We start from the raw sequence: 23,197 nt of genomic DNA on the forward strand, positions 1-23,197 counted from the left end.
CCAGCACTATTATTACTAATTATTATTAATAGTCTTTTAAATTAACCAGCTGATCTTTATTTTTTTTATGAGAGGACAGACTACCTAATGTGTTCCGTGAATATGCACTGATTCTGAAGGTTATGCAACTACCTATCGTATTATTTAAGGAACAATTGGCTGATGAATAAAAAAATGTGCTTCAGATTTTAGCCTGATTTTCGTTGTTCTAATGTGATACATTGGCGAGTGGCAACAACGGTTGGTGTCCAATGGGTATTTAATTTACTTGTGGTTGTATATAGGAACATATCAGGTGCAAATCAATTTTTTGTGTGCAAATCGTGCAAACTTCAATCTGGATTATTGGATCAACATCCAAGGGAAGTGCGCACGGAGAGTGGGGGGATTTGTAAAAGTATTATTAGAGTTGGACGGTTAATGGAAAAATTACCCAATCCCCCCAACCAGCCCTTCGATGTTGATCCAGTAGTCCAAATTGAAATTTGCAGGGTTTGTACGAGAGGTTGGTTTGCACCTGATATGTTCCCAAGAAATATTATTTAGTTATTCTCATCTTATTGTTACTTCCAATCATTTTTTTAAAATTCCAACGGCTAATGATTTCCAAAAATTTTAGTTTGGAAACGTAAAAATAACATGTGTGGATTCATCTCGAAAATTTTATAATACCACATTTAATAACATTATAAAAATTATTTTAATAGAAAATAGTAGTCAAAACTAAAAATCAAAGACTATAAAAAATCAAGTTGCCAAGCATTTATTTTCAAAGAAAGTATGCATCACTCAAAAATTTATTCTACATCTACCTAAGCTAGTACAAAAGTATCTTACAATGCTTTTTGAGTCGTGGAACATGGGTCTACGGGCTTACCAGTTGCCATAGCAGTGGCATGTGACTAACTTAGAGGTGGTAAAGGTGGTAACATATTAATGGCTCTTGTAATTTCTTCACAATTCAACTTGACCCTTATATATTTTTAGATTAAAATTGTATAAGATTAGATGCCCTTTACCACCCCTAGGCTAACTCAATTAAGCTTGACTAACCTTAGGTACGGTGTGAACCATGGCAACACACCCATGAAAGAGGACTGTATATTTTGCCTTTTCTTTAGAAAAACAAGGCTTGGCAAATATAAAAATCAGATTGTACCCATAGAATGTTCTAGAGAGGAGATGGATGGGAGCCTGTGGATAAGGAACCTAGCTAAAGCCCAACTTCGGGAGCAGAAATTTCTGTACGGATTGGAACGATTACAATATTTTTGTCATTAATCCATTGTTATCTTCTGCAGGCTTTGTAGTAGTGTGTATATAGGCAAACCGTGCAACAGAAAATTAGTAGGCCTGGACAGGAAGCCGAGCTGGACCACCAGCCCTGATGGCAAATTAGTACCGGTTCAGAATAATAAGGTGGTGGACTGGTGGTGGGTGTACCATCTGCCCTGCACACCATTTTCGTCGCAGATTTTAGATGTAGGGAAAATAAGAAATCAAGCTTGGTTGTGCATGTGCATGTGCATGTAATAAGCAGTCTGTGGTTGCTACAACTCTGAGTCTCTGATCATGTGCTGATTAACTCATTCAGGATTTTCTGATGGCCACTGACCTCGTTGAGGAGAGCACAGAGCAGGGTGATAGGGGCACATCAGCTGGCCTAAACATGTCAACAAACCCAAAGACAGGGTAACAACCGTACTGATTAAAGCGTGGGCTTGAGTAACCTGTTTGGATGTGTAGTTTTAAAAATATCATGATATTTAAAAAGGTGTAAATTCAGACACCGAAGGCACTAAAATTAAAAGAGGTTCGGAGTGAAGTTTCTAATAAAACTCCCAAATGACTAGAATTTTTTATTTTTGAAATGCACGGTTTTAACTCTAAATATGTTACCTCCAAAATCCAAATGCCTCTTGCGAAACTAAAAATTTAGCAAAGTTGTAGTGTTTTCAAAACGGAAACAAACTTAGTATCCCAGCATGCACAATAATTTATACACACTGCAGTTTGTTTACGTGAAATTTACATTCCAGACAAGCTCTGCCTGAAAATTTTGCAGTAGGCCGAGAATTTCGTCACGGAATATTGTTGGCATGCTGCAAAATGATAAGTAGAACCAGCTTGAAAATATCCTACTAAAAAGTACAAATGGTAGTTAGTCCAAGAAAGAGATATTTCCTACCCATTCCCAGCCTTTGGACTTCAGCGAGACACTTGCAGATAAGGCTACACTGCCACTCACCACTCACCACTCACCACTCACCAGTAGAGCTGCTGGCCATGGCGCCCTTCTGCGCTCCTGCTGCCACTGCAGCTCCTCATGCCACCCCAACCCCTCTCACCAGCTCGCGGAAGCATATCGCCATGTGCCTCTCCCCCAAGCAAGGCGGCGGCGGCGGCGGCCAGAGGGCGCGGCTTGCGAGTTCAGCAGCTCCTCAGGTGCGCGCGCTGTCGCCGGCGACGGCGGCGGAAGAAGCGGCGGATCCCTTCCTCGCCCCCGTCAACGTGGAGTACCTGGCCGCCGAGTTCGCCGGCCACGGCGTGGGCTTCGAGCCCGTGGGCGGCAGCTGCGCCGTCAATATGGCGCTGCGCAACGGCAGCGTGGCGCACCTGCTGCTCCCCAGCGGGCTCGTCACGTCCTACAAGCCCGCCATGTGGCACGGCACCGTCACGGAGGTGCTCCACACGAACGTCGCCGAGGGCCCCGGCGGGCGGGCCGCCATCCGCGGCGGCGTGTCCGTGGACCTCCGCTGCGCCGGCGGCGGCGGCGGGTGGTCGCCGAGCGGGGCGTGGTCGCTCCGCGACGTCCGGGGAAACCCCACGACCTCCATCGAGGTACGCGCGCACCGGTGCCACCACAGAATCTGATCACGGGACGCCGGCCATGCATGGTGCATCGAGCGAGGTCAGGTCACTGACGCGGCGCGTTTCCTTGCAGATCGAGCTCGTGTCGGCGGCGCCGGGGAGCGCGGCCGCGGCGAGGTGCGTGGTGACGCTGCACCCGGAGGCGCTGGCCACGGAGCTCGCGGTGACCAACACCGCGCCGGCGCCGATGGCGCTGTCGTGCGGCGTGTCGAACCACCTGCGCGTGAGCACCCCGGACGCCACCTACGCGCTGGGGCTCCAGGGCTCCGACTACCGCAGCGTCGAGCCGGCGTTGTCGGAGTTCAGCATCATCCCTCCGGACTACAGGGCGGCCGCAGAGTCGGCCCGGCACCGGTGGGCGAACAGGGGCTTCGACATGATCCTCTCGGGCGGCGGCCGGGACCGCGGCGCGGCGGACGATCAGCCCGACGGCGAGGAGGACGACGACTACAAGCACATGACGGACGCGATGTGCCGCATCTACAGCCACGCGCCCAGGGACTTCGCCATCATCGACAGGGTACGAGACCTCGAGAGCTTCGGCGTTCACTGATCTATCTATTCGGTTGATTAGAGATGCAGGGCCGGGAGGCTGATCACTGATGCGAGTTTCTTGCGCTGGAACTGCAGGGCAGGAGGAACTCCGTTCGCTTGCACAGGAGGGGGTTCGAGGAGCTCTACGTCTTCAGCCCAGGGTCCCAGTACCAGTGGTACGGCAAGTACGCCTACGTGGTCGTAGGGCCCGCCATGCTGGAACCCGTGGTGCTGGGCCCCGGAGACACGTGGCAGGGCGCTCAGTACCTGCGCAACCCCAATGCCTAGGCTCACCAACCGGGGCAAGAAATGTGAAATGACAGACGAGGATACTGGAAACGAATGCTGTCAAAATGCTGATTACATTGTTCAAAAGTAGAATTATTTTTTTATGTTGACTACTGCAATGCTAGGTTGCAATGTTATCAATGCAAACAACACTGTTTCATATCGAACTACATGGGAACCAGTGACACTGGGAGAACAAATGGCCCTGGAGCATTACAATAAAAGTAACAGATGCGGCTTGGCAAGACAAGGATGTCCAACAGGTAGATTATGTAGGCTGTAGGCCTGTAGCAACCACAGTGGTAATTGATATACAGCTGCTGGGAATCCTGCTCATACTGAAATGCTCATAACGAAATGAGAACCGAGGGGCTAAGAACATTAATCTTGTCTAAACCCACTAAATTGCAACAGATGTCCAATGTGATTATTCTAGGTTGCAAGGTGGTCAACAACACCAAGGAACAACACAGCGTTGCTTATCACAACTACAAACATTGCTTATCACAACTACAAACATTTCTAAATCCCATAAGTTATCGGAACAAGGAAAATCCCCATTCCAGCCAAGCATGTACATTACCAAAAAGATGAAGAAGCCTCCAATGCTAAAGTCACTTTAAGCTCCAGCTCCAAGTTGTGGCAAGTTTTGCGCCCAACCAACTTTAACCTCGGGTAGAAGATCCTATATGTTGGGTAAAACCATTACCCCTTCAATCTCAATTCAGGTTTCAGGCCAACACACAAGGAAACATTTGCATCCTTGGCTTGAGCAAACACACTGTTGAGAAAATATTGATGTGTTAGTTGGTTTAGAAAAGAAATCCTGCCAAATCTTTCCCTAATAGTATTGTTGGCGATCATAGTAATATCGTACAGGGCACCTTTTTTTTTCTATTGATAAAGACAGGGGACTAGCTTTGAATGCAATTGATGATATTACATGGATGCTAGTTTATAATTGCCATTAGTTGACAGGAAGCATCTCTAATCAAACTTAATTCTGGAGTTAAGCTGTAGGAAGCTTTGTCAGTGCTGAGATAGTCCCCACACAATATATGCAAATAGAAATGGAAGAAGTGAAGAACCACAGAAATTTGGAGTTAATACGAACAGTTAACTGTCAGATGGTAGGAAATTTCTTTGCAATGAGGAAAGACTGTACTAAGGGAACAACCAACAGGGTTTTAAAATGTACGATAGGAAAGACTGTACAAAAAGGAACAACATACAGGGTTTTAAAATCTACGATACCGTATAGGAACATGAATTGTAACAAGGATTTGTTTTGTAAATTAGTTACTGGTAGGCATCTTACCAACTTAGGAGAACCCTCATTGAAGATTCCTGCATGTCGGGCAAAACCATTTTCCCTTGAATCTCGTTTCTGGAGTCAAACCCACACACGTGTAATGAAACCATTCGCCTCCTTCACACTGTTGAGTGAAGGTAAAACAATTAGCATTTAGCGGACGTAGGTAGCTTTCACACAAGAAAAAAATTGTACCATAATAATGGTGTTTCAAATGTGACAGCATGAAAACTGCGGATTCTAATTGTAACATTTGGTTGACAGAAACCTGCTGGATGTTTCTTTAGCAGCAATGTTTGGAAATCATACAATTTAACTTTAGGCTTTATGTATGATTGCAAAAAGTCATACACATGACCATGATTTGTTGGCAAAAAGGTTGGAGAAGTTCAATTTTGGTTTGTAACGATGTTTGGAAATCATAGTATTTCAGTGATCTTGAAGAGTCTTACACCACATTCCACACATGCTGGTATATGAGCGTGGTTTGTTGACAAAAAGTTTGGACAAGTAAAATTTTGGTATATGTGTAGGTGCCTTTATCTGGTTTGCCGTGTCATGATAACTCAATGACAAAAAATGGCCCATGTAACTAGCAAGCAATTGAACAGGGGATAAAATGCTGTAAGAATTTTATTGTAATTGACGAATTCTACAGTATCTGAACTGCAATATGCTCTATATATACAAGAACAAACCAATATTATATCCTAGACATAAGAGTAAAGTAGTGAGCAAAATCCTTAGTCTGCAACTCTGAATGGCAACAAGTAGAGAAAACGACAAACTTAAAGATAAGATGATACACTATAGACAAGGAGAAGTCAAGCTGCAACAAAGTATATTGAAGTGAACGCTAAATTTTGTTGTTTGAAATGAAAACAAAGAAGTCTTAAAATCCCAGCAAAACCACCTCTGTAAAAGTTTTAAGCCTTATCTGAGATCTGACAAGCTTATAATTGAAATGAAACTATAATTTAACTCTGACAAATAACTCATGAGTCATGATTATCTGGCACCAAACAACTTACATTCTCATTGTCACAGGCAATCATATCACCATATGAAACCTGAAATACCAATGATTAATAAGAATTTTATTCAGCGAGCATTTGTGGAAAAAGAATTTAGATAACATGCACATATAAGTTCCAGGAAATATTAAGAGGTCTATTGTTTCAAAAATCAAAACTCACCTGGTGGCATATACAATACGTCGGTTCATTTGGATCAATCATTTGATCCACATCCATAGATGTACCTGCTTTCCTGCTGCTACCTGGAGGGGGCATTAAATCGAAGTCCATACCCCTTTCCCTGTCCCACTCCCTCTCTCTAAATTTCTTTGATGATTGAGGTGTACTAAAACCAAGCCTCCTTTTCTCATCTCTGCTAACCACCGGAACTGGAGGAAGGACAGGAGGCTCATCTGGAGGTATCTTTCCTTCTGCAATTGAGAGGGAGAGATCAATAATCCGTTTGACAAATAACTAAGAATGGCATCCCACAATAATGTCTAAAATCTGCCTTGATTGCTAATACCATGCTTTAAATCTTCTGCAAACTGGCCCAGGTCTTCATCAAGGCGTTTGATATGGCTCTCTATCTGTACAATAATGTCCAAGGTGCTTATAATTAGATATCCACACAAAGCAAGTGACTCAAAAAAATGGTAAGATTAAAAACTCCAATTCTGGATCAAGCTCAGGAGTAATAGCATCCATTGAACTCACCAGTCAAATGGGAGGAGGATTCTAGATAGATACCTCCATATATGGGTATAACATATGATTATAAATATTTAACCTTAGATATATGGTGGCATATCAAATAATATGAATCGCATGAGGCTTTTCATAACATATTCAAATTTAATTTCATCTTGCTTATCGTTTTTCTATAAATTCAGTTGCTACTTGCATTTGATTTTGTGTAACTAATAACTGTAAAAACTCAGATCATATCAGTGGTTACAAAACTTGACTACAGAATTTATTTTAATTTGTACAGTAGTACAAACACATACTCTTCAGTAAATTTGGAGTTCAGAACAAAATGTTAGAGCTGATTGGGGAATAGATAGTAAACATCAACCAAGATAAGTAGCAAACATGAAAATAGATATATTGCGGCACTAGTTGAATGCATAACATTGAAATTCAGGGAAACAACAGCAAGGAGGCAGTACCAGGTCATAAGCTTGGCGTGCCAGCAACACTTTCTCGGTGCAGAGACTCAGAGCATTGTCCTGACTAGCTTCTATATCCTTCTTCATCCTCTCCGACTCATCATCATCCATGTTTGACCTGTCATACCCATGGGACGATACTCCCAGGAGATACTTTATCTGCTCTTTGGTCTGACCCATAATGCCTGAAACCCAAAACCATAATAGGAGAAACTTAAGCAAAAACAATAATCCAAATATCATCATACCAATTAGTAACTAGTGCTTACATTCCACCTATAGTTCACGAAATGCAACTTAGCATAAAAGGACACTAAGCAAACAGAAGAGAAGCAAAAATACAAACACAATTCTTCAAAAAAACGAAGAAATGGAGAGAAATCATCACCATGTGCCCTGTCGTCGAGCTCGCGCATGGTGGAGAGGATCCTCTGCAGGTCGCCGGCCAAGGTGCTCGAGTCTGCACGATTCCAAACACAAAACCGCCCGGTAAGCGCGCGAAATCGGAGGCGGTAACAGATTCGATAATTCGTGAAACGGGAGCAAGTGAGTCTCACACTCGAGGTAGTCATCGACGTACACGCCGGTGCGGGCGATCGCCATGCCGGCCGACGATGTGCGGGCGGATGCCGCGGCTCCGGGCTTGGTGATTTGGGGACTAGGGTTTCGGAGGAGGCTCCGGAAATTCGCGGCGAGCTCGAGAGAGAAATTCGTTTTGGTCCACGGGGTGGGCCGGTCTCCTGGGCCTGAAGCCTGTGCCCTACTGGGCCCCTTTTGCCATGGCCGAATTGTTGCAGTCTTGTGCGCACATCACGTTTTCGCGTTGGGAGAAGCCAATGAACAAAATAACCGTTGCTTCGCTAACAATTCCTGAGATGGAATGCAGCTTTGTTCAAAGAAGAGATGGAATGCAGCTGTGGCTGGGGCTGGTTCCCTGAAGATTGTGCTGAATGCAGAGATGCTCGCTTGCATAGCAGCTGCTGATCAAGGATTACAGAATGTCATTCTTGAGACGAGCATAGCAGCTGCTGATCAACGATTACAGAATGTCATTCTCGAGACGGGTTCCCAGATTCAAGCAAAGGCTCTCCAGACGGACGAGTATGAATGTATGATCGTTGATCGTGCAAGACGTGCTCTTCGGAGAGGCAAAGTATATCATTGCTGCTCATGAGTTGGCTCAGGCCCTCTGTCTGGATGCATCCCCTCCCTAATTTTGCAAGCAATCTGTTGGTTCGTGAAATCATTGAAGCATTCCTGAGCCTGAGCGTAGCGATGCATCGTCGCTGGTCGTCCACCCACGGGCGGCCACGGCTGATGACCGAGGACACCAGACCAGACGCCGCGCCACAGGCTTCCGGCACGGCGAAGCAGCCAGAGGGGAGTGCCGTTCGCGATCGGCACAGCGATTATGCTCTTGAAACGAGAGGCCTTATTGAAACAAGTAAACAACTCACGCAAGTCTCACTTCCTGCACGCGTACATGATATTCCTTCACATCTTGTTAACAAGACCTGCATAAACACACGAGACCAACATATCCTCCACTGCAACTTAAGCGATAGCATCCACCCAGAGTCATAATTATACACTACATGAGCATAAAAAGGCATCTACAGAGTCTTGTTTTATTACTCTCTAGCAGTACCACAACACGCCAAAAAAACTACCTTAATGTTTTCCAGAAGTATAGAAATCGCTGCTTCACTAACAATAATAGAGCTAAGAGAAAGGGCAAAAAAGAAAAGCAAGGGTTACAACAAACCCAATGTCACAGGGTTGTAAAAGACCTAGCACAGGTAGCGGAACACGAAAAACCGGTCACACAACTATAACAGAAAATTGAAGTAAAACTGACTCACTCCCAGGATGAGCCCCAGCCAACGAACTCCAGTACCAAACCAGGTCCATGATTCAGGCAGTAATTAATATATCTTAATAATTTGCAGATACCACAAAACCTGCAGCATTTGCAAGATCGTTTGCCAGCCAAGGCAACGGGTAGGTGACATGTGACGATTAGTTGCCATTTGATACACCACTTTCAGCTACAGGTTTGGAGGCATTCGCCGCTTCCTCAGCAAGAGCGCCTTCCTTGCTCAATACATGTTTCTGTGCCCCTGGTTTGTCATCAGTAGCATCCTTGTCTTTCTCTTGAGAAACATCGCTCGTCTGGCCAATGCAAAAGACAATATGGAGTCATCAGAACCAATCATTTAAATCCATACATAACCACAAAAGAATAATAATAAGAGTCTCAGTACTTGCCTGCCCTTGAAGTGATTGCTGATTTGCTCTCTTTTCCTGCATCAATTTTTGGCGATTCTCGTAAAAACCAAAATCGTCCAAAATTGAGGTTTTGCTAACATGTTCTTTGAAAATCTTCAACATTTCAAGACCTTGCTCAAGCTTAACCTGCAGCGTTATGGACAACATGGGGCGCTATTGTAAGTAGGCTGCTGAAAAGATAAATGTTAACCATCCTCTTAAATCATTCTTAGAGGCAATTCACTGCGAATTGGCAAATAATAAGGGCAAGCATGCAGCCTAGCTTATAATATAGATAAATAACCCACTCCCCCCCTCCCCCCCCCCCCCCCCCCCCCCCGCCCCCCAAAAAAAAGATAGAAAAGATAAAACCTATTGTTTTAAAATATCCAGAAAAGGAACTAAAACATTATCTTTACAATACCCCCAGTTGCATCATGACGTAATTTGTCACTATTTAAGTATTGAAGGACTTCCAGAAAAATATACCTCTTGTGTGTCACGGCTGTTTGTAACAGGCTTATTATCATTGTTATCCAGCGTAATATGCTTCAAGATGTTGTTGGGCACATCCTTGACTATGTGCCACTTGAGTGGAAAACAACCATTCCACTTGTCTTGTTGCCAATACTCCACAGTCTTATCAAAGTCAACAGGGCCAACCATTTCAGCAACACCGACAAACTGACCACTTGTGTTCACCTAAGGGCCAAGCTCAAGGTCAAACAGGTAATGACTAAGAAGAACAGGTAATAATAGGGAAACATGCAGAAGACTTACAGAGAAAAACAAGAACACTGGGCAGTCACTGGATTTCTCCTGAGCCTCTCGGTATCCAGCATCCAGCTTCTTATTTCCATTAGGGGTGCTAGCCCACACATTGTATTTAATACTCTTGTGCACATCATCTTCACTATATGATTTGATAACGAAGAATTTTGCATCCTTGTAGGCTACAGGAAATCCTTCCTGGTTATATTGTCCTTTGTCTGGAAGAGCACTGTTCTGTTTTCCAGCTGAAGGGAGGGCCTGGCCCTTCACGGCAATAGTGACAGTAGGCCCAAACTGTTTCTGGTGCTTGAAACCACCAGACCTTGGTCCTCTGTTCAGCTCGGTAAAGCCATCTTGATTCTCACCACCAAAACCAAAAGGTGCACGCCCTCTAGGCTTGTATTTTGTATCCACGACTCCCCACCTTCCATTGTTTCTTGAGTTATACACATTTGATCCAAAACCAAGCCCACCTTTCAGCGTGTTTCCGTACTGACCATACTGTCCAAATAATCTGTTGTCGGGGTATATCCTAGAAGGATAGCTAGGTGAGGTCAGACCCATCCCAGACGAGGGCATCTGCGCATGCATACCCTGGAAATAAACAAAACTACCAGCTAAGCTTTATTCAAGTACACTGTATACTTGCCATAATAATCCAAATATGCAGATGTGTCACATTGTTATGTGCACAGTCGTAAATTTCATTATCAAGAATATGTGAGGACAGGCTTTAAGAGTCATTGATTGCCAGACATAATTAATTGAAAAGAAACTGTGAAAAACAATATTATGAAAATGGTTTGTTTGGAGAACACACCATGAGGTTTGTTGTTGGATGCTGGCTCTGATTTTTTGCAGAAGATGAATTGGAACGGTAAGATGTGGAACTGGCAGTTGGTCTTTGATGCCCATTTGAGTAAACTGGCCCATCGTACCATTGAGCTGGAGAACGAAGACCACTGTGACCATAATTGCTTGCAGAAGGTCCGCCACCTTGCATAGGTCCTCTTCCATATGAACCATTGCTCGCTACTGGTACATTCAGGTGGGTCTGCTTACGTGGCAGCGAGCTGTTGTTAGCAGTCGGCATACCGTTTGGACTTGCTTTTGTTGCATCTACCAAAACACGTGTCTGTTGATTAACAACAGAAGGCAGCTCAGGTTGAGAACTGGCACCATTTACACCATGGGTTGCATTTGCAGAGGTTGGTGGCTGATAATATTGAGTCGGGTACTGATATTGCTGAGAGCCATATGACTGGACATCATGCCCAGCACTTGGTACGGGAGAACCCGAAGGATATGGGCCGTATGGAGCATAGCCATATCCATGGTATATGTCGCCGTACACACTCTGCTACATTTGTTCAACAGAAAAGAAAAATAAAAGAATCAATCAACTTTACCTCTTATGTTGTTCGCATGAGTAAATAAGCGATTCAACAAAATTCAGAATTAACAGTCTGAACTCTGAATGTGTGTACACATGCCACTCAATATTTGTTATTAGCTTCATAGAGAAGGTGAAAGCACATAATCCAAATGTATCTTAAACCCAAAAGTACACCTAGTTGAGATAATGGCAGTCAACACAAATGTCACTTTTCGAAAAAAAAAACCCCACAAATGTCAACTTACAGGGGGCATCTCCATTCCTTCATGACCAGCATACCTTGAGTCCCACTCATTGGCTGAGCCATCATAACCTGGCAAACCAGGATACAAGAATTAAACATTGCAATCATTGAGCTTAGCCACCTACCAAGGTTTGCGATGACAAAGAGCACATGTTTATGTACCACTAGGATAGTAATAGGCTGGAGAGGCATATCCACTGGGCTGATAGAAGAAGTTAGGATCCATGGCCTCTTGAAGTAGAGGAGTTATCGACCTGTCCACCTGCGAAGCAGCACTCTGCGCATCTCCAGCATTGGCAGATCCATATGGCAACCCAGAAGGCTACAATTGTACAAATTAGGAAGGCATGATTTCTTCTTATTAGTATTATTATTAGTGAATCCCCTCCTGCGACTAAGAAGATTTTTACAAAACAAAAAACCACCCAAAACTGCCCAGAGAGCTACCTTTTTGGCAGCGCTGGAACCATCCTTCTTGCTCTCCAGAGACAGCTTCTGCATGAGATTGGTGGCCTCTGCAACTCACGAATCAAGGAAGAATATCGAATTCAACCAAGCGCCTCACAGTTCAATCATACGATTCACACGGCGATTTAAAGGATAATTTAATTTTTTTCAATTATAAACATGAGTAAAAAAAAGTTCATATATTACTCCAAGACCACACAGATCAAACTAAGAAAGGATACGGTCGGCAACGGTCGGGGCAGGAGCAACAGTCGCCATGGCAGATCCTTCAGCTTCTTTTTTATTTTGATTTTGATTGTGGGGCGTCGATGGAAGGGGAGGGTGCGGACGTCGAGGAAGGCGAGCTTGGGGCGATAGCAGCGAGAGGAGTCCGGGGCAGCGGCGGCCGAGCCGGCCGTCTAGGAGGTGCAACCGCGGATCCGCAGGCCGGGGCGATGGCGGCGGCTATCGGGGGACGGGGCGGCGGCAGAAGGTGAGGGGCGGCGCGGGCCGAGAGGCGCAATTGGGTAACAAAATTGTTTATGGTGGTGGGGAGAGGCGGTGGCAGAGGATAAACCCTAGCCAAGGAGGGCGGAGAGGAAGACGGGAGGGGATAGCCGCCACAGATGGGAGAGGAGGGGAGGAGGCGGCACTCGAGCAGCAGAGGTTTTAGACTGTCTCCAGCCGTCTCCTCCAAAACCCACCCTATAAAAAATATTCTCATCCCTCTGAACAGATTCTGCACTTCATATTAAAATCCTCTCAAACAATACACTCCATACCACACCCCTATATCCCACCATACAATATTTTATATTTCCCTTTCCAACTAACTCCAACTATTTCTTCCCCTCAAAACTATAAAATAACTGGGAAAGAGATAGAGAGAGACACGAGAGACAGGAAAGAGACGTTGGAGGATCCTGGAATGTGGAGGGCGACCGGGGTCCCCGAAATATCCAGGCTCGAATACCGGGCACCGCTAGAGCGCATACCGATCTTTCAAACCTCTATATTTGGGGTACCGGGTCGTTTGGAGTGCCCCGTTGTGGACAGTCTTAGGCTTAGCGATTCCGGAAGCAAGCGGTGACTTGCCCTCCGCTCCGGGTACTCTCTGTGCTGCACCCAGCTTTAGGAAGTCGGTACCGAAACTCAAAGGCCGTGTTTAGATAGAGCGCAAAAAAAATTTCGACGGAATCTTGCTAATTTGAAGTACTAAATGAAGTCTATTTATAAATTTTTTTGCACAGATGGGTTGTAAATCGCGAGACGAATCTAATGATGCTAATTAATTCATGATTAATCCATAATTAGCAGATGATTACTGTAGCATCACTGTTACAAATCATGAATTAAGTAGGCTCATTAGATTCGTCTCGCGATTTACAGCCCATCCATGTAAAAAGTTTTGTAAATAGACTTAATTTAGTACTTCATGCATGTGTCAAAATATTTGATGTGATGTTTTTTATGTTTACGGGTTTACGGGTAAAGATATAAAGGGCCTGAAAATCGTTTGAGCTCCAGGAAAGGAAGGATGGCGGAAACCCTAGGCTGCCTTGGGCCAGCCCACGGCCTAGCCAGGCATTCAGGCCCATGCTCTGCGGGTGTGGTGGTCCTCGTTGCGAGGTTTTTCTTCTTTCTTCTCCATAAAGCTCCGAGCTTTGTTCTTATCTGGAAGCGGTCTCGGGTCTTCGTTGCTTGATGAAAAATCTCTCCCGGTGCCTCGTCCTCTCCTTGTGTCTGGAGCACAAGCTAATAATTGGCCCTTCCACGTCACACTTGTGTTGCCAGGACAAGCGCACGGTCTGTAAACCCAACCGTACACATTTCTTTTATAATCGTGTGGTGTGTCGGGATATTCGCTGTGTTGTCTTGGTAGCCAACCAGCCAGCAGTACTATTCTCTCATACTAAATTAGCATCAGCCACCAGCTACTCGCCAATCAGTAGTACTGTTGTCTCATAATAAATCAGCACTAGCCATCAGTCATAGCCAAACAAACATATCGATTAGCTTGTACTTCCTCCGTCCTGAAATGTAAGGCATTTTAGAGTTTTTAGTATAGATTATGGTTTTGTAGAAAATACTCTCCTACTCCTAATTATTATACATTGGAACTCTATTTGGGTCATTAAATATGTGCTAATTAAGGTAGCATGTCATTTTTCCATGCACATCCCCCACATACACCTCTACATGGTTACATGCACGTCTTTATACTGAGAAAGACCCGAAAACAATGCACAATTAAGATGATTGAATCCAATCTCAATCTAAAATGTCTTATATTTAAAGATAAATTTTAAATCCTAGAATGCTCTATATTTTAGAATGGAGGAAGTACTACGGAATGTACTATTTTACTAGTTGTGTAATGAGGACCACGTAAGAAAACGTGGCTGATTCAACGGTGCGCCCCCTCATACCTCGTGTATTTGCTATGAATAACCAATTAAGGTTATGTTTTCTAAAATAAAAAAAATAGTTCGTAACGCGGGTTTTTACCCCTGTTTTTTTAACTCTTCTTCATTTCTTCGGAACTCTTTTTATTTTTAAAATATTTAATATCTGAACAAGCTGCATAATCCTAGCGTTATGTAACAAAATACGGAGGAAATAATATAAATCAGACATTTTTTTGCTGCTGCTGGTACTTGTTCGCTAGGCCGGCACTGCACTAGCTGCCTATGAATAAGGACGGTGGGCCCGGTTGTGCCGTTTTTTTACTAATTCGGGCACCGCCTACTCCTAGAGCGTCTTCCGCCCGTGTATGGTTTTGCCGGCGCTCTTGGGGGCCGTTTAGTTCCAAAAAAGTCCTAAAAATTTTCGGACTGCCAGATTTCCTGTACAACCCAAAAACTTTTGGTCCTTAGTGGTGCAGGCGTTTAGATGCCGAAAAATTTTGGGCTGCACAGCAGCCGCATTCAATGCATGCATGCAGTGTGGAAACATGCAAAGTTGGACTGGCCAGTATGTGCGGCGCCACTGTAGCATTTGGGGCGGTGAAAATTTTCGCGGTGCGGATGTTGGGCCGTTTAGTTAGCGAAATTCGGAACAGACTGAAAACCGAAAATTTTCGGGCCGGGAACTAAACTGGCTCTTGGCTCGGCTCTGCTCGTCTCTCCAGACTCCATCTCCTTCTGGGGCCGGCCGGACGAGCCTGTCCTGGGGGCTGGGGCGCTGGGCAGCTGCGCGGCGCAGGCTTGGCACGAGTGCACGAGCACGACCAAGCCGGCGAAAATATCCGGCCACAGGTCCCTTTCCAAGCGTCGCGTTCCTCCACGGGGTCCAACCCACGAGGTCACGAGGAGATTCACGTGCCGCGCGCGAGTCCGGGAGGAAAATGAAATGCCCTGTGGCCCCTGTGGTAGTGGAGTTCCATGAAGGAATCGGCCATGTTGGCGTGCAGCAAGCGAGAGGGCGCTAGAACAAGACCAGTGCTGCACACCCAGATGAACTAGGATGATTGGTGTAACATCCTGCCTCGCAGACAGTCCGCTTGGGGCGGCGGAAGGTTCGCGACGTACTCTGTTTCCCCTGCTCCATGACCGAGGATCGTCGGTCGCCGCCACGTGACGGCCATCGAGCTTCCCCTAGCCGTCTCCGTACGCCGCATTGAAGGCGCGCACATTCCCTTCACCCACCCGCGCCCACTCTCTCGCTCTCTCTCTCCCTCGGTTCACTCCATCTCCCTCCCAACGCCATGGACGACGCTTGAGCGACTCCCGTTCGCCGGCCGATTCCGCGAGCCCCCCTCCATGGATTTCAAATCCACCGCACCTAAAGCTCAACCACCTCCCTAGCTCCCTCCGCAGCCCCTCCAACCACCGCCACAACCCCCACCTCGCTGGGAATCTCGGATTCCCCGGCCGCCAGTTCGAATTTCGCCCAAACTCGACCTCACCGTGGAACTCCATCGTCCGGGCACCGTTTCTCTCGTCCAAGGGCTCAAATCGACTGTAAGTGAGCCACTCATGCTTGTGCTCCCCTTGTTCCTCCACATTCACATTGTTTCCACGCACGTTTTCGACGAAGTCATTCTTACCGCCACGGGCCACACGTCGACGACTAGGTTCGGCTTGATCTCCTCGCGTGCGTCACCCATGCCCGTATGCGCCTTTTCGAGTAGATGGGGCAGTGCTAGCCTCGCCGTCGGTCGGGCTACCATCGGCGGGAACGGCGCGCCGCGTCGCCGTGCCGGTCTCACTGGTGGCGGCGCGCGGTGCCAAAAGACTGGAATCGCGGACGGTCCGCCTAGGAGTGCCGGACAGTCCGCAGGTCAGGTTAGAAGTTGTCCAGAGACGTGGTTGTCTCTGATGGTTTCGCAGAATTGAATTGCGGACAGAACGCTATTGGAGAGCGGACAGTCCGCCGGAGAGTTCGAAATTTGACCAGAGACGATATTGTCTCTGGTGGGTTTCGCAGGGTTGAACTGCGGACAGTCCGCTATTGGAGAGCGGACAGTCCGCCGTAGAGTCTAGAATTTTGTCCAGAGACGTCGTCGTCTCTGGTGGATGGGCTGAGTGAACTGTGCACGGTCCGCCAAGGAGGGCCGGACGGTCCGCCGTAGAGTTTATAATTTGTCCAGAGGCGTCGTCGCCTCTGGTGGTTTTGCGGAGTTGAACCGCGGACGGTCCGCTATTTTGGAGCGGACAGCCGCCCTATAGTTTTGAAGTTTGTCCAGAGACGTAGTTGGGTCTGCTACGTAGTTGGGTCTGCTGGGTATGCGGAATTGTACAACAGACGGTCCGCCATTTGGGCGCGGACAGTCCGCAATACATTTCTTTTTAAAAGTATAGTGATTGTATAGTTGAGTTGCACCCAATCATTTCATATGCATTCGTGTAGCATCCGCAGTTGAGGACGTCATGTACGAGGTGATTGCGGCACCGCAGGAGCAGCCGGAGCAAGCCCAGGAGGAGAGGCGTGAGAACCCGGCCCAAGGCCCGTCTGACCCTAGCTCTGAGCAGCAGCCCGAAGGCGAGCCCCGGTTCATAACCCTTATTTCAAATTATGCAACATTATATATATATATATATATATTCTTGTGCATTAAAGTCATAGGAATTGAATGGAACCTTATATGCATAACCCTTAGGTACCATGAGTCCTATACTAGTATATGTCAGATGATAGACGAGCTATGCTAAATAGGATTCGGTAGAAGTCGAGTAATTCCCAATTACTCGTGAGATATAGGATATTTTAAGTTTCCATATATGAGATACTAATCTTGGAATGAAAAGAAAGATAGAACTTGAGACCGGGCGGGAAAAGTGTAGCTCCGTCTGTGTCGGTTAAGGACTGTACCGTTATTGACCCTGCTGATCATGTTTGAATTGTACTAACCTCATGCCGGGAGTAGGAGGTAGTCGAAACTGGTAAGCCGAGTACTGCCTTGCTTCGAAAGTACATAACTTCTACCCACCCCTTAGAGCGAATCGAGTGGCCGCGGAGAATTGGGATGCATGAGTTTACTTTTGGTCATCTCTCGTAGGGCTCGGTTGACTATATGTAGGTGGGGCGGTTCTATAGTTCGAGGCGGGGAGGGAAGGTTGGTGCGTGGGGTCCGACGGGGCTTTTGCGTGCCGTGTTGGTTAGGTCCACCTTGCAAGTTTAAATCGAATCGATTCGCCGTCAGTCGCTCTCGGACATGGCCAGCTTGATCAACTGCGTCACATCGTAGAAATGAGATGAAATATGAATGATATATGGTTATGATTACTTGTAATGTTATTATATGTTTTACCATGTTTGCTCTAGATATGCCAATATTAGATGATGGTTAAGATATATAGAATCATGAGCTAAAATATGGAAATAAGGATTCACTTTATTAGCTTTTTCCGCAAAACTAACTACCAGCCAAAAAGTTTTGCATGTCTAGGTATGTGGGCTAAGTTATACCCACTGGTCGGGTAAGTCTTGCTGAGTATTAGTTGCTCAGGGCTTTTGTTGATACATTATTTTCAGGGCACACAGACGTAGACTCCTGTCCCTACTGTGTCAAATTCATCAGACGGGGCGCAGAGGGATGGGAGGTTATGGACCCAGACGTTTAGATAGGGAACTACCTGGTGTACACTTGTGGTAGTTGCCGGCCCTTTTCTCTACTCGAACTTTAGTTTCGGTAATGTAAGGTTTGTAAATTATGTATGTATTAAAATTTGGTTTGTAAAACTTATGGCAAGGTCTTGTGTACATTGCTGTATTTTCAAATATATGTCGTGTTTGTATCATCTGCGCTCACCTTCGCGTGAGACTATCGGTGTTGTTTCGATCGGGACGTGGGCTAAGAAAGGACTGTCAAATTAAACCATTAAGCTAATATGCCCGATGTGTTCAAATGACGGCCATTACGCTTAATTGAGAGTTATAATTTGGCGGTTCCGTCACAGCTGGTATCAGAGCAAACACGCACCGAGGGTGGTACGGGCATGACTAATTTCAAAGTTTTCCAAAAGTATAAAAGATTTTTATTGGAAAGAGCGTAGGGCAGGCATGCATCTCATTTTGTAGTGTTTTGGGATTTTTACTTAGGAGTTGATAGAGGTGTGAGTTTAAGGCCTTAAGGACCTTTGTAGAGGAAGTTCGGGTCGTAGGATTTTATAGGCGTTGCGAAAGTGTTGTCGGTGAGACCGGGCAGATTCTATATAGAAGTTTGATCGAGTCTTGCGGACGGTCCGGTCATGATATGCGGACGGTCCGCCGGCCGTTAAGAAAAATACACAGAACCGTTTGGAACTGGGTTGGGTAGATATAATGTGAAGCGGACAGTCCGCAAAAAGAGTAGCGGACGGTCCGGTTAGCTGGATTCTTGTAAAGCGGACGGTCTGCCATATTGCACCGGACGGTCCGCCATACATTTTTCGGCTAGACCAGGGTAGCCCGGTCAGACCGACTGGTTGAGCCGATTGAACCGCCTGGCCCGGCCTGCAAGCATCATCCAATTATTATGAAGCTCCACATTCTGCAAATTTTTATGAATAAGAGAAATTGGTTCCTATCATGATTATTCTTATGTAATTTAGATAATGTAACTAATCCCATTTTAGTTGAATGCAGAATGGCTGGACCACCGAACCCTTCTGATTTGGCCCAGGCCATTGCGGCCATGCTCACCGGACGCGATGAGCAGACGGCACTCCTCCGGGAGATTGTGGAGCAGGGCAGAGCGCAGCGGCATGAACATCACCACCAGCCCGCTGTCCTCGGATATGAGCAGTTTCTGAGCACTCAACCGCCACTGTTACACAAGGCAGATGAGCCACTGGAAGCAGATAGCTGGCTCCGGACCATTGAGTTCAAGTTCACTCTGTACCCGTACAATGATGGGGACAAGGCAGGATTTGCAGCCCAGCAGCTCAGGGGTCCCGCACGTACCTGGTGGGACAATCACGTGGCCATGTTCCCTGAAGGTACCCGGTTCACCTGTGCACAATTTAAAGAAGCATTCAAGGCGCATCACATCCCTGCAGGGGTGATCGGAAGGAAACTCACGGAGTTCTTAGCCTTGAAGCAGGGTAATAATAGTGTGATGCAGTATGCCCAGGCCTTCAACACACTATCTTAGTATGACGATTATCACGTGGATACTGATGAAAAGAAACAGGCGTGTTTTCGGCAGGGGCTTAGCAACAAGCTCCAAGATCGCCTGGCCATGATCAAGTTTGACACTTTCAGTGAGCTAGTCAATGGAGCTATCATTCAGGAGAATGTCCATCTAGCTCACAAGGTGGAGAAGAAGAGAAAGTTGCCAGCAGTGGGGTCTTCTAGCAGTGCTTCTCAGAGGTTCTGCCTGGTGCAATCGGGCCCACAGCGAGACCCCTTTCAGCACCAGCCACAGCAGCAGTGGAGCTATCGGCCACCTCAGTACACACAATCTCAGGGGACCGTCAGGCCTCCTGCTCCTCAGCAGAATGAGCAGAAGGTCTGGGTGCAGCAGCCGGGGGTGCGCCTCACTGTGTTTCCTTGTTACAACTGTGGGCAGCCGGGACACTTTGCACGTAACTGCCCGATGCCACCCAAGCAGGGCCAGCAATCAAGCTCATAGAGCCAGAAGCAGAAAGTAGCTCACTTCTTTCCAGGACAGGTGCACTATACCACCTTCGAGGCCATCCCTGGGGGAGCACCAGTGATGTCGGGTACGTTCTCTAGTAACGGACACCCCGTTACTGTGCTATTTGATTAGGGGGCATCTCACACATTTATTAGCAAGGGATGTGTAAGTAGATTGGGATTGGAAGTGGAAAGCATATCCAGACCATATAATATTCACTCACCCGAGGGGCACTTAATTACTAATCAACTTGTTAGACAAGTGCCCTTGCAGTTACATGGGAGGGTTTTTGCCACTCAGCTTATAGTGTTGCCATCTCAGAAGATGGATATTATTCTTGGCATGAATTGGATGGAAGTTCACGAAGTCGTTCTTGACACTGTTTCTCAATCTGTGCACATCAATTCTCCTATCTATGATTCGATGACCTTGGGTCTTATGAGCTCCGCCCCGTTGGTCCATACGGTGAACCACGCCGAGGGCAAGAAGCTAGCAGACATACCGGTGGTATGTGAATACTCGGATGTATTTCTAGATGATTTACCCGGTATGCCCCCAGATCGTAACATGGAGTTTGCCATTGAATTGCAACCGGGAACGGCACAGATCTCCAGAAGACGTTATCGGATGCCACCAAATGAACTAGCCGAGTTAAAGAAGTAACTGCAGGAATTACTTGATAAGGGGTATATCCGTCCTAGCACTTCGCCTTGGGGCTGTCCTGCACTCTTTGTTAAAAAGAAAGTTCAAAGCCTCAGGTTGTGTGTGGACTACAAACTTTTGAATGCCGTCACAATTAAGAATAAATACTCACTCCCCCGAATTGACATCCTGTTTGATCAGCTATTCGGGGCTCGGGTATTTTCAAAAATTGATCTCCGCTCTGGTTATCATCAGATAAAAATTAGAGCTGAGGATATTCCCAAGACAGCCTTCTCCACCAGATATGGGCTTTATGAATTAGAGCTCTGGTTATCATCATGTCTTTTGGGCTAACAAATGCCCCTGCTCATTTTATGTATCTCATGAACTCGGTATTCATGCCCGAGCTAGATAAGTTTGTCGTGGTTTTCATTGTCGACATTCTTATATATTCTAAGAATGAAGAGGAGCATGCAGAGCATCTTCGCATTGTGCTTCAGCGCCTGCGGGAACACAAGCTGTATGCCAAATTCAGTAAATGTGTTTTCTGGCTCACGGAGGTCCAATTCTTGGGCCATATCATTTCAAAGGATGGAATTTCTGTTGATCCTAGCAAGATTCAGGATGTCCTGAATTGGAATGCTCCTACCTCCGTTCCAGAGATCTGGAGTTTTCTTGGACTAGCAGGTTATTATCGCCGGTTTGTACCGGACTTCTCCAAAATTGCTAGGCCCATGACGGCATTGCTTAAGAAAGGGGTGAAGTTTGTTTGGGATGACAAATGTGAACAGGCTTTCCAGACTTTGAGAAAGTTATTGACGTCGGCCCCTGTTTTGGCTCAGCCGGACATTACTCGGCCTTTTGATATTTATTGTGATGCGTCAGGTACGAGTTTTGGCTGCGCACTCATCCCTGTTTTGGTTTAGCCGATATTCCTCGGCCTTTGACATTTAATGTGATGCAACAGGCACGGGACTTGGTTGTGTCCTTATGCAAGATCAGCGAGTGATTGCTTATGCTTCCCGAGCTCTCAGGAGGCATGAGGAGAATTATGCTACTCATGACTTGGAGCTAGCAGAAGTGGTCCATGCGTTGAAAATCTGGCGACATTATCTTCTGGGTAATCCGATTCATATATATTCAAACCACAAGAGTCTCAAATATATTTTCACCCAGAGCGAGCTGAATTTGCGCAAGAGACGGTGGTTAGAGTTAATTAAGAATTATGACTTGGAGATTCATTACCACCCGGGCAAGGCAAATGTTGTTGCCGATGCATTGAGTCGCAAGGCAAGTTGCAACTGCGTCTCAGCTACAGTTGTGCATAAAACTTTGTGTCAAGAAATAGAGAAGATGAATTTGGCTATTGTAGCTGAGGGTACTCTTGCTAACATTGTTCTCACTCCAACTCTTCGAGATTAAGTTATTGCAGCTCAGAAAGAAAATATTGGCATGGAAAAAATTAGGCAAAGGCTCAGAGAAAATGACCCTCGAGTGGCATGTTTCCATTTAGATGGCGATGGTGTTTTATGATTTAAGAACCGGCTGGTGGTACCTAAGAATTTAGAACTTTGGAAACAAATTCTTGATGAGGCTCACCTTTTTAGGTATTCCATTCATCCGGGCAATAATAAAATGTACCAAGATCTCAGGCAGCGATTCTGGTGGACCAGGATAAAACGTGAGGTCGCCAAATATGTGTCCGAGTGCGATATCTGTCGAAGAGTCAAAGCAAGTCATCTCAGACCTGCTGGTATGCTACAACCGTTGGATATCCCTTCGTGGAAGTGGGAAGATATTAGTATGGACTTCATTGTTGGTTTGCCTCCCACGTCAAAGGGATATGACTCTATTTGGGTTATCGTTGACCGCCTCACTAAATTTGCTCATTTTCTTCCAGTGAAGACCCGTTATTCAGCTCACCAATATGCTGAGATATATATGGCTCGAATTGTGAGTCTTCATGGTGTACCCAAGACAATTATATCAGACAGAGGCTCACATTTCATTGCGCGTTTCTGGGAACACTTGCAGGCATCTCTGGGTACACAGCTTATTCGCAGCTCAGCTTATCACCCACAGACCGATGGTCAAACTGAGCGAATCAATCAAATTCTGGAGGATATGCTTAGAGCTTGTGTGCTCTCTTATGGCAAGAAATGGGATGAATGCCT

General features: G+C 46.0%; 3 protein-coding genes across 4 annotated transcripts; 1 reads left to right on the plus strand and 2 right to left on the minus strand.

Moving 5' to 3' along the window:
- Positions 1–2,215: 2,215 nt before the first annotated feature.
- Positions 2,216–3,893, plus strand: LOC120690110 (protein NDH-DEPENDENT CYCLIC ELECTRON FLOW 5-like). The gene is made up of 3 exons (XM_039972634.1): positions 2,216–2,841; positions 2,945–3,391; positions 3,502–3,893. The coding sequence occupies exons 1-3, from the start codon at positions 2,287–2,289 to the stop codon at positions 3,691–3,693; spliced, it is 1,194 nt and encodes a 397-aa protein (XP_039828568.1). The 5' UTR covers positions 2,216–2,286; the 3' UTR covers positions 3,694–3,893.
- A 118-nt stretch (positions 3,894–4,011) lies between these two features.
- On the minus strand, positions 4,012–7,947 carry LOC120690111 (PHD finger protein ING2-like). Its single transcript, XM_039972635.1, has 8 exons — positions 7,751–7,947; positions 7,582–7,653; positions 7,194–7,378; positions 6,548–6,611; positions 6,202–6,452; positions 6,037–6,075; positions 5,012–5,129; positions 4,012–4,474 (listed from the first exon to the last, which is right to left on the minus strand). The coding sequence occupies exons 1-7, from the start codon at positions 7,794–7,796 to the stop codon at positions 5,028–5,030; spliced, it is 759 nt and encodes a 252-aa protein (XP_039828569.1). The 5' UTR covers positions 7,797–7,947; the 3' UTR covers positions 4,012–4,474; positions 5,012–5,027.
- An 806-nt stretch (positions 7,948–8,753) lies between these two features.
- Positions 8,754–12,997, minus strand: LOC120690109 (YTH domain-containing protein ECT4-like). 2 transcript variants are annotated; one of them, XM_039972630.1, is made up of 9 exons: positions 12,562–12,997; positions 12,320–12,387; positions 12,035–12,194; positions 11,874–11,941; positions 11,053–11,592; positions 10,242–10,826; positions 9,951–10,163; positions 9,462–9,608; positions 8,754–9,365 (listed from the first exon to the last, which is right to left on the minus strand). In XM_039972630.1, the coding sequence occupies exons 1-9, from the start codon at positions 12,596–12,598 to the stop codon at positions 9,213–9,215; spliced, it is 1,971 nt and encodes a 656-aa protein (XP_039828564.1). In that variant the 5' UTR covers positions 12,599–12,997; the 3' UTR covers positions 8,754–9,212. The 2 variants fall into 2 exon arrangements, with proteins under 2 accessions (XP_039828564.1, XP_039828567.1); XM_039972633.1 differs by having other exon boundaries at positions 11,053–11,589; positions 12,562–12,990.
- Between the last annotated feature and the right edge of the window lie 10,200 nt (positions 12,998–23,197).

This window comes from Panicum virgatum, chromosome 9N (genome assembly GCF_016808335.1).
Source record: "Panicum virgatum strain AP13 chromosome 9N, P.virgatum_v5, whole genome shotgun sequence".
In the NCBI taxonomy this organism is placed as follows: Eukaryota; Viridiplantae; Streptophyta; class Magnoliopsida; order Poales; family Poaceae; genus Panicum; species Panicum virgatum.

What these genes read in the sequence shown, in the direction of transcription:
- LOC120690110 (XM_039972634.1), top strand. Translation starts at nt 2,287, where the DNA reads ATGGCGCCCTTCTGCGCTCCTGCTGCCACTGCAGCTCCTCATGCCACC. An exon ending in ACCCCACGACCTCCATCGAG is followed by an intron (nt 2,842 to 2,944) that starts GTACGCGCGCAC and finishes GTTTCCTTGCAG; the next exon opens with ATCGAGCTCGTGTCGGCGGC. An exon ending in ACTTCGCCATCATCGACAGG is followed by an intron (nt 3,392 to 3,501) that starts GTACGAGACCTC and finishes CTGGAACTGCAG; the next exon opens with GGCAGGAGGAACTCCGTTCG.
- LOC120690111 (XM_039972635.1), bottom strand. Translation starts at nt 7,796, where the DNA reads ATGGCGATCGCCCGCACCGGCGTGTACGTCGATGACTACCTCGAGT. An exon ending in GCTCGACGACAGGGCACATG is followed by an intron (nt 7,379 to 7,581) that starts GTGATGATTTCT and finishes TTTGGGTTTCAG; the next exon opens with GCATTATGGGTCAGACCAAA. An exon ending in CGTATTGTATATGCCACCAG is followed by an intron (nt 6,076 to 6,201) that starts GTGAGTTTTGAT and finishes TTGGTATTTCAG; the next exon opens with GTTTCATATGGTGATATGAT.
- LOC120690109 (XM_039972630.1), bottom strand. Translation starts at nt 12,598, where the DNA reads ATGGCGACTGTTGCTCCTGCCCCGACCGTTGCCGACC. An exon ending in AAGGAATGGAGATGCCCCCT is followed by an intron (nt 11,593 to 11,873) that starts GTAAGTTGACAT and finishes GAACAAATGTAG; the next exon opens with CAGAGTGTGTACGGCGACAT. An exon ending in AGCAATCACTTCAAGGGCAG is followed by an intron (nt 9,366 to 9,461) that starts GCAAGTACTGAG and finishes TGCATTGGCCAG; the next exon opens with ACGAGCGATGTTTCTCAAGA.